The sequence below is a fragment of the Anolis sagrei genome, chromosome 2 (assembly GCF_037176765.1).
Source record: "Anolis sagrei isolate rAnoSag1 chromosome 2, rAnoSag1.mat, whole genome shotgun sequence".
In the NCBI taxonomy this organism is placed as follows: domain Eukaryota; kingdom Metazoa; phylum Chordata; class Lepidosauria; order Squamata; family Dactyloidae; genus Anolis; species Anolis sagrei.
The window spans coordinates 206,202,556-206,219,769 of NC_090022.1; the positions used below are offsets into that span (position 1 = coordinate 206,202,556).

The 17,214-nt window shown below is 42.2% G+C and overlaps 1 protein-coding gene across 2 annotated transcripts in view; it reads right to left on the minus strand.

Moving 5' to 3' along the window:
- PTGR1 (prostaglandin reductase 1) overlaps positions 1-13,200 on the minus strand; it is a 29,277-nt gene extending 16,077 nt beyond the window's left edge. Inside the window, exons 1-5 of one of the 2 annotated variants that reach the window (XM_060762506.2) lie at positions 13,091-13,200; positions 8,806-8,921; positions 5,952-5,997; positions 4,225-4,284; positions 2,263-2,430 (exon numbers count right to left, since the gene is read on the minus strand). In XM_060762506.2, coding sequence (XP_060618489.2) covers positions 2,263-2,430; positions 4,225-4,284; positions 5,952-5,997; positions 8,806-8,911 — 380 coding nt within the window. In that variant the 5' untranslated portion in view covers positions 8,912-8,921; positions 13,091-13,200. The remainder of the gene's footprint in view (positions 1-2,262; positions 2,431-4,224; positions 4,285-5,951; positions 5,998-8,805; positions 8,922-13,090) is intronic. The other variant, XM_060762507.2, reaches the window with a different exon arrangement.
- Between the last annotated feature and the right edge of the window lie 4,014 nt (positions 13,201-17,214).

Sequence of the window (17,214 nt, forward strand, 5' to 3'; positions counted from 1 at the left end):
AGATTCAGCCCATTGGCTGCAATGGGAAACTTTAAAGGCTCAATCCTCAGCCATTTTAAGGGCTATCTATATGAAACCTACCTTGATGGCAGACCCCATTTCCAACGGCAGGCCTGCCAAGTTTCAAAACAATTCACCAATCTAATTTTTTAAAGAATTATTTAATTTGTAAACATAACAGTTTTTAAAATAAGACAAACCGCAAGAGATGGTTCTGGGAATTGTAGTCGCCAGTTGTGTCCATTCTCAGCCGATCAGGGCATGGACACCACCATGCTTTTTATTGGCTGAGTGACACGGAGAGAGGAAAATTTCAACTCCCATCATGCTCCAAAAGGAACTTTCAGTGGCCAAGTTTCCCACCCTATGCAAGTGCCACTGGAGAAGCAAGTTCTAAAGGCTCTCTCTGGAGAAGGAGGAAACTTTCCAAGAAAAAATGGAGGAGGCTTCTTCTGCCGGGGAGAGAAAAAAGTGCCACTGCCTCGGGTATTTTGTGGACTTAACTCTTTCTGAAAAGATCATCTCTATGAATTCGTTTCACTGGTCTTTTCGTCTCTCTCTTCCCCTTTCTGTTTTTGGAAATTACACGAAAATGGCCCTTTGAAAACTACCAATCTTTTCATTAACAGTGATTTGGGCGCAACTCTAATGGCTACATACTAGACGTATATTTATATTGTTATCATATATTGCCATTTATATGCTATGTATTGTGTATTTTATGTGTGCTGGATTTTGGAGTGCTTTTCCCATTTATATGCTTTGTATTGTGTATTTTATGTACTTTGGGAAATGGTGGTGGGGCATAAATAGCCCCTGGTGGCGCAGTGGGTTAAACCCCTGTGCCAGCAGGACTGAAGACCGACAGGTCACAGGTTCGAATCCAGGGAGAGGCGGATGAGCTCCCTCTACCAGCTCCAGCTCCTCTTGCGGGGACATGAGAGAAGCCTCCCACAAGGATGATAAAAACATCAAATCATCCGGGCGTCCCCTGGGCAGTGTCCTTGCAGACAGCCAATTCTCTCACACCAGAAGCGACTTGCAGTTTCTCAAGTCTCTCCTGACACGATAAAAAAATAGCTTTATTATTATTTATTATATATATCGCCCAGTACAAAATTGCATGTATTGTTAAGTTTACCTCTTTCCAGAAATGATTTCACAGTATTCTTTTAATTGCAAATGTAAAAGATGAGCCCCCCCACCCCAAATGTTTATTGATGTGTTGATGGAACAGATGCACATACTAAGTTACATTACTACCACAACACAGCAAGGGATAGGATGAAAACCATCAAGTGTTTTATCAGCACAACAACTACAGTAGTTTTATCACCAGCAGAACAAAAAACAAATATTCCTCCACAGTGTTCTTTGCATATGCAAACACCTCAAAGTGCTGCAGAGATATTATTTTGCTGGGGAAAATATGAGGGGGTTTTTGTACACAAAACAGAATCTGTGCATAGGAAACAGGATTTTTGTGCAAAAATCTCTGCAGAACAGTATTTCAAAAAACGTGAGAGATCTGGATACCAGAAGAAAATTGTGCTGGAATCTCACTTATCTGTTTTTCTTCCCAATACGAATTCCTGACCACAGAAAACCCATTTTTCAGGCCGGGAATATTTTTAGTACAACTATTCAAGTAGCCTGAAGAGTTACAGGGGCTATGGCTTCATTACTTAGGAGTGTATTGTACTACAGGGCAGCTACTAAATGCAATTGATATAGCTACTTTTAAACAACTAACCAATTATGCGTTCTCAAAGGCTTTCATGGCCAGAATCACTGGATTGCTGTGAGCTTTCCGGGCTGTATGACCATGTTCCAGATGCATTATCTTCTGACGTTTTGCCCACATCTATGGCAGGCATTCTGAGATGCCTGCCATAGATGTGGGTGAAACATCAGGAGTTATGACTTGGTTTGAGAGTGGGGCATAGTTATAAAATAAATAACCCCTTTTCTAGGCTTTGCACTGCAAAGATAGCTAAAGATTTCAGTGTCCCTGTTTTAACTGTGTAATTAGATTGTCATATATTTATTGTGTTTTCATTTGTCTAACTTTGTTGTTATTGGGCTTGGTCCTGCTTGCAAGCTGCCCGAGTCCCTTCAAGGAGATGGTGGTGGGATATAAAAATAAAGTTGTTGTTATTGTTATTCTTATTATTATTAGGGAGTCTAGAAACATCACACCATAAAGTAACTTTTTTCAAAATTAGAATGTTTTATGACCATAATACAATGAAGCACACTCACCCTGGCATCCCAACTGTCCCAAGAGCCAGAGATTTGGAAAGATTTTGGGGCCAGTTAGAAGAAATTAGCGACAGGTCTTTGCCATCAGAAATTAAATGTGTTGTCCAGCCTGACTGAGAGACTACAAATGCACCCACTGGATATTTGGGATTCTTGCTCTCCAGGACCCTGTTAACAAATAAAAGAAAAAGCAAACACACATAAGCCAACAAGAGTACAATTGAGAAGTGGAAACAACAGCATGACAAATTCAGGAGCACCAAACTCCAATATGCTACATAACTGCTCTTAAAGTTGGGAGCAGGACAGAAAATTGACACTGTACTGCTAGAACGCCTTGTTAAGAGTTTTTATAATTTCTTAAGTAACAAGTAGTGTAAGGATCAGGGCAACAAGCAGTAAGAGCCAAACCACTTAGCTAGCATTGTGTAATTATAGACAGGGTGAAGTAACTCCTGGGGTAATAAAGGAGCAAAAGGGCTACTCTTTGTCGAGGTGTTGGAAGATTGGAGTTTTGACAGGCTTGTGTCCTGAGGAAACTGAAGCTTGGAGTACCAAGAGGATCTGGACTACAAGATCAGCCTGCTGCAAATAAGAAGTATCCAGTTACCTGGAAATATCAGTAAAAGAAGGGTGAAGTATTCCAGTCTTCAGCCATTGTAAATAAACTGTGTGTGTGTGTGTGTATGTATGTTTGTGTGTGTGTAAAACACACACACATACGAGGGTTGAATAAAAAGTAATGCCTCCACCTTTGTTACTTGGGTTTGGATGGGAATACTTTAATAAATCAAACGCAGAAATAATCCTTAGATTGTGCTCTTTGACTACCAATATTCAGTTTCCCACATAATCACCAGACAATTGGATACATTTCTGTCAACAATGAACAAGTTTTCTGACGCTGTCATGGAAGAGTCGACACTCTGTTTCCGCAACCAGCGTCTCAAGAGTTCTCTCAACGTCTTCATCAGAAGCATAATGATGTCCCTGCATCGGGAGCAGACAGAAGTCAGGCAGTGCTAAATCTGGACTCTATGGAGGATGCTGTATGGTGGTAAGATCCAGTCTCTGAAGTTTCAAGTCTGTGCACTTTCATTTCAGGCATCAGCATCCTGGGTACCCATTGTGCACAGATCTTCCAATAGCCAAGCAAAGCAATAATGTGGCTCACATGTTCTTGTGAAATGCCGATTATGCTTGAAATTTATCTCTTGAGTGATATGACAATCGTCCTGAATCAATCTGTCAACCTTTTGCATGTGAAACTCGGTGGTTGCTGTCACAGGAAGTCCAACTCTGTTTGTCACACAAGTCAGATGTTCCCATCTCAACATCTTTAAACTTATTCACTCAATGATGCACAGGACTAACATCAACACAATCACCATAAACAGCTTGCATTCTCTGATGAATCCCCTTTGGGGTGACACCTTCTGCTGTCAAGAATTCAATGACTTAAGTCACACTGACCGACTGCCTGTGCAGGGGTTCATACTTTGCACTTTAACAACACAACCATTCAATGCTAAGGCTTCCCACCAAAATGGAACTGTAGAGAAGAGTCTACTGAACAAGCCAGTACCTGCCGCATACCAGTACTGCCATCTGTTGAGGAATTCATCCTATTTTTGTATAAAGTCTGCTGCAAAGACAAAGCTGTGAGTTTACGCCTTGATTGGATGGGGAAAGCTTCTGCGGTTGCTTGTGACAACACATATTAATCTTCATTGCGACCTGACTGAGTAGTTGGCTGTAGCGCAGCAGTAGCCTCCGTGCTTGGCACCAGCAAATCCCAGGTTCATTCCTCGGTATCTTCCCATATGGAAACATAATCTTTGTTTTAACTATACAATCAGTCCAAGAGAGTTTTTCCCAATTCAATGTCAACCCCTAATTCCCCACATAAAAATGAAGGTAGATATCTTGAGAAGACAGAAAATGAGCCAAAGAAGATCTTACTTTGAAACCTGGGAGCCAATAACTTTGTCCCCTTCCTTCATTTTGATTTTACTGTATGGTCTGAAACAAAACAAATCAAGAAAGTGTTTAAAACAGTGAGGACACTGCGCTGTATCCAAACTAATTTACCTACACTAAATCCCATTGACTCCTACTGGACATAAGTAAAACCACAGGTACTTTCTCTAATGGATTTCCATAGAAATTTAGATCAACTAATTACACCAGTACTATTTTACAATAGAACACATTGCAGAATGAGCCTTTCACCATGTTTTCTATTTTATGTCTGGGCATTGTGGTAACAATTAACGTTTGTCTTGGTACAACATGTTTTCATACATTGTTTATTGCCTCATATCATGTTATGCTTCATGCATCAGGATTGCCATCTGACCACATTAATGAACTTTTTCTGTGCCACCAACCAAAGCTCAAGAATGCAAAAACCGACAGATGAATTTTAATGGCCTGGTAGATAATTAAAATCTACAAAGTGTATGCACATGAGGAATTGGCCATTGTATATATGGCTGCAAATAAGTGGACTGCAATTTGGCACTAGGAATCGGGGCTACAAAGTAATAGAACTGAATGCTAATAGCAACTTAATATTCAGAGAATCAAAAGCACAAGTATGCCAGACAGTAGAAACCTTGTGCTTTTACAATGTCTATATCTAGGTTGTTGTAAGTTTTCCGGGCTGTACGGCCATGTTCCAGAAGCATTCTCTCCTGATGTTTCACCTGTATCTATGGCAGGAATCCTCAGAGGTCACAACCCCTGAGGATGCCTGCCATAGATGCAGGCGAAACATCAGGAGATAATGCTTCTGCAACATGGCCACGCAGCCCAAAAAACTTACAACAACCCAGTGATTCTGGCCATGAAAGCCTTTGATAATACAATGTCTATATCTTTTTTTTCTCCACAAAGAACAATATTCATAGCATTTGAATCAAACTACACAATGATGCCTGGATGTTTTGATGTTTTACCATCCCTTGTGGGAGGCTTCTCTCATGGGGAGAAGCTGGAGCTAATAAGGGGAGCTCATCTGAGCTCTCCCCGGATTCGAACCTCTGACCTGTCAGTCTTCAGTCCTGTCGGCACCGGGGGCTTCATTGCTCAGGACAGGCAGAGCAATATGGAATGAAGTGCCTCAACATCGCCGGCCTCATGGATGTGGCTCTAGCCCGTGAGACCCAGCAGGCTGTGTGCACATTTTGGCTCCTTCCCCCTCCCTTGGTGGTTGTGTTGTTGGAGGAGTGGCCTCCTTGGCTCCTGGGGCCTGTGGCCAGCAAAGACACCTGGGGCCTGCGTGACTCTGCATGCCCTCACGAAAAGAAGCAACTTGAGCTTGGTGCAGCTGTGGTGCACGAAGTCTGGGCATGTGGCAACAAGGAGGATTTGGCTCCTCCTCCCACCCCTTTCTCCTGGTGCATCATTCCAATGTGCCAGAAGAGCTCATGCACCATGCTAATGGAGGCTGGGTAAGTTATTCTATTTTTAAAAGAGGTTTTGGGGAGGGGGGTAGGGTGTCCGGGTGTTCTCCTGGAAGGTACCGGGGGCACATCTGGACACCTAGCCACAAAAGTGCGGGCTTTTGCGGCTGCTGTGCAGACAACAGTCCACCCCAACCCAGGTTGAAGCGGACTTTACCACAGTGTGGAACCGCCCTTAGTTAGGATTATATATTAATGGATATTTTATAAAAAGGGAAATACCTCAGGTAGGGGTCAACACTAAAGAACGTAGCTTCAAGCAGCACCTCTGAAAGAGAGAAAACAATCAGATGAATGGCCAAACTACTATACTGTGCTATGGAGATACATCACACAATCTATCTTTTGTTTTCTTTAAAAAAAATAACCATGCAATACAAGGGGGTGAATTTGTGTACGACTGCAAATTTGTACAAATTCGTGCACTCCTGAGAAAAGAGATTTAGCTCCCTTTTGGCCACAACCCTTTCACAACTATGTCAAATGCAGAAATCCCTTCTGCAGGTAGTCTGCTGCTTTGCTACCTTCCTGCTCCTTTTCCGTTGACAGGTTAAATGCCTTCTTCTTTAGGAAGGTTTTTAGATTGATTTTTTCTAAAAAAAAAAAAATATATGGTTGAAGAGTGTCGATAGCGGCATGGTATGTTTTTATCTTGTGGGCTTTAGTTATGTTCTAAATGTATTTTAAACTTATTTTAAACTGCAATCTGCCCCTGTACCCAAATGCTCTCACCTACCTGCATACTCACAAAGACCAACAACAATACTAATAAAATGCAGGTTAAAATCACAGGGTGGGTAGGCCTACCAGCATGGGTAAATTTTCAAATTACCCACTTTGTAATTTTAACCTGCATTTTATCAGTATTGCTGTAGGTCTTTGTTGTGTGTATGCAGGTAGGTGAGAGCATGAGTATAGGGGCAGGCTACAGTTAAAATGAGTTAAAATAGGTCTTCAGTTATATCTCGAATTTTGATAGCTGATTTCGCAGTTGGAGCTCTTCTGGTAGGCCATTCCAGTCTTGAAGTTAGGGTTAGGATGAAAAGGTCCTCCAGGTGACGGTCAGGTTCTGGCTGATTGGAATAAACATCCCCAAGAGAACCTCAGTGTCCGGGGCAGATTGTACAGGAGAAGCCGATCTCTTTGACCCAAACCAGGTAGAGCTTTAAAGATCAAAACCAATACTTTGTACTTTGCCTGGAAACGAATAGGCAACCAGTTGAGTGACTTCAAGATAGGGGTGATATGCTCACTCCTAGATGTTCCTGTAACCAATCTGGCTGCCATGTTTTGAACTAACTGGAGTTTCTGAAACTGGTACAGAGGTTGTCCAATGTGAAGTGCATTGCAGAAGTCGAACCTTGAAGTTATTAGTGTGTGTGGTGCTATTTATAGGACTTCTAATGGTTGCATTTATCTGGACTGGAACTTGGAGAAACATATCCAAGAGCACCCCCAAGCTATGGACACAGTCTTTTAAGGGGAATGTAACCATCTCCAGATTATGTCCCTTAATGACTAGCATCTCTGTCTTATCTGGACTCAGTTACAATGTGTTTTTCTTCTTAATATGTCATCTCTAAGAATTTTCTAGGTCCTCCAAGTGAACCTATGGTAACTTTGGCCAGATGTTACAATGTCAAGGATAAAACAGGATGGACTATATGAGGGTGATTACGAAGAATTGATATACACTTATTACAACAGATGTGAAAAGGGGGAAAGTTACATCTATATAATTTTTCCTGACAAGTCTAGAAAAAAATACATTTTTTTCTTCACACTAATAAAATCTACTTTTTAAAGTTCCTATTTTAATATTCATATTATCCTTGGCCATGCTTGGTGAGGGATTTAGAGAGCTGCAAGAATATCCTAAAGGCACCAGTTCCCAACTATGATTGGAGGCTAAGCAGGGCCACAGCCCTTATTAGTACTTGGAGGGGAGCTCACTAGGCAAGACCAGATTGATGGAATGTGACCTGGCCCTCTGTTTAAAAAATTTGAGGACCCCTGCTGTAGATTATATTTTAGAGGAAAGAACTGGCAAAATTACCTCTGAGAAATTTTTTGATACAAAATGGATTGCATAAGATCACCATAAGTCAACAGGCAACTTGAAGGCACAGACACATACAATGTCCCAAAAACTTTTCCAAGTTCAGTCAAAAGCTGAAAGAGTACAAGAAATAATTCCATGTACACAGCTGCTCTGCAACTCAACCGTCCAATATTTGAAAGCACCGAAGAAAGTAGCTCTTATAGGATCACAGTTTTAGTGTGGACAAGCAAAAGCTAAGCCAGTTAGTCCTCAGTGATTGTTGCTTTTAGACTTATGGCGAACCCAAGGTGAACCTATCATGGTGTTTTCTTGGCAAGATTTGTTCAAAGAGTTTTTTGTCTTTGTCCTCTTTTAAGGCTGAGAGGATATGTGTTTGCCAAAGTCACCCTGTTGGTTTCCATGAGTGAGCAGGAATTCAAATCTATAGAATTGTAGTCATTCAAATCACTGCACCAAACCAGTGATAATCCTCTATTATACTCAAGTGCACCTTAGGACAAGCTTACCTGCTGGGCTTCTGATCCAATTCAGACAAGTCAATAGCTGTCGATGCCTGTTTGGCATTTCAAACACACCCAACTCAAAAGTCATTTTCAACACTCCATTGTACTGGGTAGCATTTGGCAAATCTTTGATTAGATGTTAAAGAAATGATTAAGCAACAATTCTAGACTTGTTTACTGATTAGGAAATCTCACTGGATGACTCAAGAACAGGTTCAAGTATATTCAATTGATGTGAACCCTCCCTCCCAAAAACAAAAAACAAAACAAAAAACCAGTGACTATCATCTATGGTCCTCCAGGGCTCATGCAATTCAACTCCAAGAATTCTGGAAGAGTAAGGCACAAAGTTTGGAAATCATTGTTTATACAATGAGATTCCACATAGATTTCACATTGAGAAGCTTTTTAAATTTAAGGGTCAAGAACCAGTGGACTCAGCTGTTTAACTGACTCTAACAAATCTTTGGAGTAAAAAAGCAAAAACCATAAGAGATAATTTTTCTCTTACCTCCATCTTTCAGCGGTGGCAATTCTGTCTCTTTCAGTTCGAAATCACTATGCTTAGGAAACCCCTCAAAGTGCTTCCTCAGGATCCAGGTCTTTGCACGCACCATCGTCTACTGCCTGAGTGATTAAACAGCAACACTGAGCATTATAAATGGGTCAGCAAGGTTGTGTGTTCTTCAACAGAGTGGAGTTTTGGGAGGGAGATGTATTTCATTTGATGTAATTGATTTGAGGTAAAAGGATAGAGAATTTCATGAATGTGAGATCTATCACCAGCTAAATGGCACTGACACTATTACCATTCTGTAATCCAAGCACACTTGGTTAAAATAACACTGGCCAACACACATTTTGGTGTCTCAAGTATTAGACCTGTTTCTGGGTATGTTTGACCAGCTGATTCCAAAAATACCACCAGTTTTCCCCTATTAGCTTTAGAACATATGCCATATATATGTTGCCATCTGTTTGTCCACAGAAAACCATGATAACCATCTCTAAGAAACTAGAGCTGATGTTGTCTATCAAATGCAAATATCTTAATCAGTGGCCCAAATAATCCCAGGAGGAGACCTAAAAACTAAGACACCAAGATTTAATTTTGGGGTAGGGGGGTGGGGATGTGTAATGGAAATAAATCCTTTAAACCCTGTTCCTAAATTTCTAGGGCGGCCACTTTATTTCTTGGACTTGATCAGTCTTCTCCAATCTGATAGTACTCCAAATGTGTTGGATGCCACTTCCCATGATCCTCACTTCTTAACATGCTCAGGAATGGCTTGTTGCAATCCAACACATCTCCTTTCTTATTAAGGCAAAAATGTGCACAGGTGATTTCTCCCACTTCAGTATTGCCATTTTAAAGCGTGGGGAAAATCCTTTGCACAGAACTAAAATTGGCATGTATAGGTGTTACAAGCATGTAACACCTATACACAGGACTTGAGTTAGAATACAATACAATCCCTTATCCATGCATTTGATATGCAGTTTCATTTACCCAGGCTCCAAAACATACCTCCCTCATAGGTATCTGTGGGCCTTTCTAGGTTCTCCAATGCAATTCTATGATCTGCTTAGGAATACTCAAAATATTGGGTGTATTATTTTGCATGTTGGGTCTTGAACCCACATTTCCTGTGGCTACCGGGGCTATACTAGCAGCCTCCGGTGGCACAATGGGTTAAACCCTTGTGCCAGCAGGACTGAAAACTGACAGGTCAGAGGTTTGAATCCGGGCAGAGCAGGATGAGCTCCCCCTGTAAGCTCCAGCTCCCTATGCGGGGACATGAGAGAAGCCTTCCACCAGGAGGGTAAAACATAAAAACATCCAGGTGTCCGCTGGGCAACGTCCCTGCAGATGGCCAATTCTCTCACAACAGAAGCGTCTTGCACTTTCTCAAGTTGCTCCTGACACAAAAAATTGGGAGCTATACTGTATAAGCTGTCGTAATGAAATATACCTACTGTCTCTAGTTATGTTCCCCTTAGCACTGCTTTTTTAAAAAATTAGAAACAATTCCCACTGCGATTCCAACTTCAAGACTCTGCCAAACAATTTGGCAATACAGTGTTCCCTCACTTATTGCGGAGGTTCAGTTCCAGGACCACCCGTAATAAATACAAATCCACGAAGTAGGGATGCCATATTAATTTTAATATTTATACATTATTTTATATATTATTTTCTTACCCGCACTTCCTTATCCACCTCCCGGCCCATCCCAAGGGCACCTGCCTGCCTCCCTGGCCTCCGCAGACCCCAGCAGAGCCTCAGGAGCCACACAGGCAGCAACAGGCCAGGGAAGCAGACCTTCCTCGCTGCACCTCGGGCTGCCGCACTTCCGGGGTCTCTAGCCTCCACTGGATGTAAGTATTTTATATTTTTATTAATATTTTCAAAAACCCACAAAACAGCAAGTCCACTAAAAGTGAACCGCGAAGTAGCGCGGGAACACTGTACAAACTTTTATGTCTGTTCACAAATACACCTCATCAAGTTCAATGGGGGTTATTCTCTGGTAGGTGAGGTCAGGACTACAATGTAAACAATTTCAAAGAGGGTTGTTGTAGGCTATATGGCCATGCTCTAGAGGCATTCTCTCCTGACATTTCGCCTGCATCTATGGCAAGCATCCTCAGAGGTAGTGAGGTATTTCAAAAAGGCTGATATCAGGCACAAGAACACAATTCATAGCATCGAGTACACACCAACTAAAAGGTTGGCAGATTGCCGTTTTTAATAAGACTATTAGTTGATTCTAATAAAATATGGAGCTGGTAAAAGGAAACATTTCTATCCATTATTTTTAAAGACAAGTACTATCATTGTATGAAACCAACACATGCAATTCACCATGACACAGCAATATGAAAAAGGCAATGCTGTAATGCCTGTTCTCACCACAATAGCATACACTGGCAAGGAGGTATAATATTCAATATTGACTCTAGAACACAGACTATTGACAGAAAAAATATGGCACTGCACTGTACATAACTGAAATCTTTTCAACAAAGTCAGTGATCCACAACATCAGGCAAATAATACTCAGATGGATCACATAAAGATTGCTTAAATGTAAACCCCCAAGATGAGCTGTGTTTTATCGCTGGCCCCAAATAAGATGTGTTTTATCACTGCTTAACACTACTGAGGGCCCTTCCACACAGACATATATCCCAGAATATCAAGGCAAAAAATCCCACAAAATCTACTTTAAACTGGGTTATCACACTCAGATAATGTGGGATTTTCTGCCTTGATATTCTGGGATATAGGGCTGTGTAGAAGGGCCCTGAGTCGACAAGCACAGTTTCTTAAAGCAGATCAAAACACGATTGGCTTGGTAATTTAATGCACAGTATTTTAAATAATTTTGAGCATGACACAAAGTTTGGGTACACTGAACCATCAGAAAGGTCTCACTCTCACAGCCACCCGTTGGATTTTGGAGCATTCTGGATTTCCTATATTTAGTTGCTAAAATTGGAAGTTTTCTAGAGATTACAGGATTGACGTCTAAGTAACCATGCCTATCAACAGTTCAAGGGGGACTGAATATTATGACACACTGATCGGTCAGAAGGTATTAGCAGCCACTCCGGAATCTAACAACTCTAACAATCAAATAATCCTATTCATTTATGTTGAATTTACTCCTAACTATGCACAGAACAGTATAGGATGTTCACTAGTAGATATTTAAGAGTAAGTCACACTTTGCTCAGTAGGAGCTATTCCTGAATAAATGAATGTACAGTTGGGCTACTGCAGGCATGGGCAAACTTCGGCCCTCCAGGTGTTTTGGACTTCAACTCCCACAAATCCTACCGGCTGTTAGGAATTGTGGGAGTTGAAGTCCAAAACACCTGGAGGGCCGAAGTTCACTCATGCCTGAGCTACAGGGAGGCAGAATAAATCTTCATAATTCTCTCTTAGGTAAGCATGAAAATTGTAAAGTTGCTTTGCCAGGTATCTACTGTTATTGCCACCTATCAAAATTGTTCTCTTTGTTTCTTTTGAAACTGAACACAACACAAGCCTTTGGACCTCATCACACTAGTGAATGAATCCACTTTAAATCTGCTTGCTGTCTCCTGCAGAATTCTGGAGTTTGTAGTTTAGGGAGGATCCTTCAACAGGCTCACTAAACTACAAACCCCAGAACTCTGCAGGAGGCAGAAACCAGATTTAAAGTAGATTCATTCTCTAGTGTGATGAGGTAGTTTAATTTTCTTGAGAATCCAGGTCAAAATTCTGTGCGACAACAAGAGCCTCTTTGTTTTTCTTCTAGTGCAACTACTTTCAAAAACAAGTTGGTGATCATTCATTCCCTGTGTACTTTTCCTAAACGAATCATTGAGTAAAAACACAGGATGATGGAGGAGAGTAATTACAAGACAAATAAGGTTTAAACAATTCAGACCTGCACAGATCAATTAACTTAGAAGTTACCAACAAGGGTTAAAAACATAGACTGCGTAATGCAACACAGCTGCTTCCTTCTCAATTGCTGGAAGGAACCGGTTCAGAAATAAGAAGGTGCAAATATATTCCAGACTCTGCAAGAAGATAAGTAACTTCAAGGAGGAATCTGTCAGGCATTTCCTGCACAAGCAAGTTTTTCAACCAAGAATCCCCTCTGTAACAAAAGCTTAAACTCAGGATCTTTGGAATAACAACAAAAAAACCATATTCAAGAAACTGAAAGGCTGCATGAAAAGAGAAAACGAGATATGCTTCTCAGTTCAAGTCATCCATATTCCTTGATTCTTCGACTCACCTTGTCTGTAAGGGTTGGTAAAGTTCTGTCTTGCAGGCAGCTGCTTTCTTCCTCTTCTTTATTCACTTCTGGCAAGGAAGTTGTGAGTCCGCTCTCTCTGTCTCTCTTTATATATACAGTATGTCTTATTTGATGCCACCTGCTGTTCTTTTCAATCACTACAAGTCCAAATCAGCAAAACAAAAAATCAGAAATGAATTGGATGCCCCGGAGTTTTCAAGGGCTGTTCATTTTTTTCCCCTGCCTTCAAAATATATATTCCTCCTGATTCAATACAGTGATATCTGCAGAAACACAGATTTGCCCCCAAGAGTCTTATGTCTAATATTCGAAGATCATCACTCTTTTTCAGAGCCATGTTTACAGATCTTGAACGGTTACTCCTTGGAACAGTGTCTTCCTGTTACTCATGGTCCTGTTTGCAAAGGCATTTGTGGTTGTTAATTTGCTGGTACCATCAAAACAAACTCAGTACATTACAGTATGATCCTTATATCCACAAGACTGCACTCTCTGGTATCACCTACCTATATAATGTATGAAATACAACACCGCCTGAGCTCTGTGAGTGTGATATCGAGCTCTTTTGGGGGGGTTCTCCCAGCGAGGGGAGACCCAAAGGACCTCGAATGGGGTCCTGACCTTGGCGAGCGGCCAGCGGATGCCAATTCAAGAAGACGCAAAGTTACTGAAGATCAATCTCGCCAGAGGCTGAAGAGAAGTCTACGACCGAGGCGTTTATTTAGCGATTCAGCTGAAAAGGATGCATTACAGGGATATTTCCTCTATAAGCATACAGTACAGTGAATTTCAGGCATATTTATACAGGCAAAACAAAGAAATCCCGGTTTGAATCCCCCGCCCGCCTCCTGTCAGTTCCCTCTGTCCTGATTGGCCGGCTCCGGAACAGCTGGGAGGGGGCTTGGCCGCTGGTCCCACCCTCCCTCCAATCGCCGGCCGCTGTTGCCTCCAGAGGGCCAATCAGAGCCCTTGGAGCGCCTCCAGAGATTGTCCAATCAGCGGCCAGGAGGCGGGCTCTAGTTTGACAGCGCAGAGGGGCGGAATGCCTGGGAGGCGTCTGCCAGCTGATGGAACACCTTTTGTCTCTTCACGGCAGGGAGGCGGATGGGGAGAACAAGGGATTTCCTGGGTCTCGATAAAAGATGTGTATGAGCAAAAAGGGTGGCTATGGGTGGTGTCTGGATCTCAACCCTGTAGGCAAAGGAGATCCTTTGACACAAGGGAGCATACACAAAACACCATGATTGATTTAATCAGTCTGTTTTTCCGGGCTTTTGGCTGACAAAATCTCTGGCTTTTGTTAGTCTGACTCTGAAAACAAAGCCATAGATTTGCCAGTATTTGTCCATGCATTGTCAATATGGATGGAGTTTCTTCCAAGGAAATTGGATTTCCTTAACTGTAATCCCCAGGTCACATATTCTTTTATAGGGTAAAGTTCAAGAGGGGAAAGGCAAGGAAAGGGGTGAGGGTACATCTCATTTCATTTCATCTCATTACATATCATATACTTCATATATATTCTTCACAGTCTTTCATAGCTCATAGATTTCATAGGAAAGATCCCCATCCCAGTAAAGTTTATTAGAAAACCCACAGCAATTAATAAAGGCAATCAGCAGAGTTCCTGAGGTATGATCCTTTGTAACAAGGGCATGCACCCACAGGCGGGGGCCATGCTTCCCAAGCGGCTTGGCTTTTGGGTTCGTGGAGGAAGTTCATGATGATGGGGCATCAAGTCAATCAGTGAGGGCAGAAAGGTCCGCAAGGAATCCGCAAATGGTGGAGAGTGGGGCAATGTCCTTTGGAGAACTACATTTCCCTGATCAGGGGCCAGGGTCCAGTGCACAAGCCAGAGAATTCACAGAGAGGAAACAGGAACCCAGTTATGTGTGCTGGGTCAGGAAGCAGCAGAATCCATTGTCCGGCCCTTGGCGAACTACAAATACTTGGGGGGGGGGGGTAGATGCTCTGCATCAAGTGCAGCATTTTTCCGAATGAAGCACAGAGTGTTTGAGGACCAGGACATCCGTAGGGATACAAAGGTGCTTGTTTATAAAGCTATTGTCCTCCCAACCCTGCTATATGCCTGCGAGATGTGGACTATATACAGACGTCACATGAAACTCCTAGAACGATTCCATCAGCGTTGCCTCCGAAAAATCCTGCAAATCTCTTGGGAAGACAAGCGGACAAATGTCTATGTGCGGGAAAAAGCAAAGACCACCAGCACTGAAGTGATGGTTCTCCACCATCAACTCCACTGGACTGACCACATTGTCCAGATGCCCGACCAAAATCTCCCAAAGCAGTTGCTCTAGTCCAAACTCAAGAACGGAAAACGGAATGTTGGTGGGCAGGAAAGAGATTTAAAGATGGGCTCAAAGCCAATCTTAAAAACTCTGGCATAGACACTAAGAACTGGGAAGCCCTGGCCCTTGAGCGCTCCAGCTGGAGGTCAGCTGTGACCAGCAGTGCTATAGAATTTGAAGAGGCACAAATGGAGGGCGAAAGAGAGAAACGTGCCACGAAAAAGGCGTGTCAAGCCAACCCCAACTGGGACCGCCTTCCACCTGGAAACCAATGCCCTTACTGTGGGAGAAGATGCAGATCAAGAATAGGGCTCCACAGTCACCTACGGACCCACCGCCAGTACACCGATCTTGGAAGACAATCCTACTTGGACAAGGAGGGATCGCCTAAGTAAGTATAATGTATGTCCTCCCTAGCACCTTTTTACACTCTCCAGATGAGTCTATTTAATTCATCACACTAGAGAATTAATCCAGTTTAAATACGGTTTCTGCCTTCTTTAGAATTCTGGGGTTTGTAGTTTAGTGAGGCTGTTAAGGGCTCTACAAACCCCAGAATTCTGCAGGAGGCAGCAACAGGATTTAAAGTGGATTCATTCTCTAGTGTGATGAAGTAGTATGATACACATCTGCCAGAATCACACTAGAGGGTCTAGGAAATAACTAGAGAAGATACATTTCTAAGAATTTCCTAGGTCCTCAAGCACAATGCTTTGATTACTTCTGCCAGAATTTGTTCAGTTCAATAGGATTTGCTATTATTCATAGTTTCCTCTTTTATTTATTTACAGTATTTATATTCCGCCCTGCTCACCCTCAGGGCGGATCACATGCACATATGCATGGCAAACATTCAATGCCATAGACACACAACATGGACAGACACACAGAGGCTACGGAACTTTCCAGCTTCATGAGGTTATGCTTCAAATTCCAGCCACCGGGTGAGCTGTCGCTTACCAACCACTTGTGACACTGATGGAGTACTTCCTCATTCTTTTGCACACTGCAAAAGATTTTTATGGTGTCATAAATTAGTTAAATTAGCCTCCCCGCATAAGCGGTACCTAAATTTCCTACTTGACAGATGCAACTGTCTTTTGAGCTGCAAAGGTCAACACCAAGCTAGACAAATGGCTTGGAGCTTACTCCGACCTGGGCTGGCTTCAAACTCTTGACCTTACGGTCAGTAGTGATTTTAATGCAGCTGGCTCTCAACCAGCTGCGCCACAACCCGGTCCAACCATACTAAATTCAATAATCTATCCCATGTGGATATAGCGGCCTGGACTGCTCTTGTAGATACTCCTAATTTCGTATTAAGAAATAAGAGGTAAGAAAATAAAATTGTTGAAGGCTTTCATGGCAGGAATCATTGGGTTGTTGTGTTTTCTGGGCTGTATGGCCATGTTCCAGAAGCATTCTCTTCTGATGTTTCACCTGCATCTATGGCAGGCATCTTCATGGCCTCTGAGCATGCCTGCCACAGATGGAGGTGAAACATCAGGAGTGAATGCTTCTGGAACATAGCCATACAGCCCGGAAAACTCACAACAACCCAAGAAAATAAAACTTTTGTACAAACATCTCCAAATGCATGCTTAAGTTATAACCGCCAAAGTTAACGAGCAACTGGATCAATAGAAATATAGGCTACATATGGCCTCTGTTATGCTTTCCACATTTCCAAGTCTCTAATCACTCTTACTCAAGTAACTGATACCAACTGATTAGATACACTAACCTTTGTACAATTAAAATATTGAACAAAAGGGAGTTACCCTCAATTGC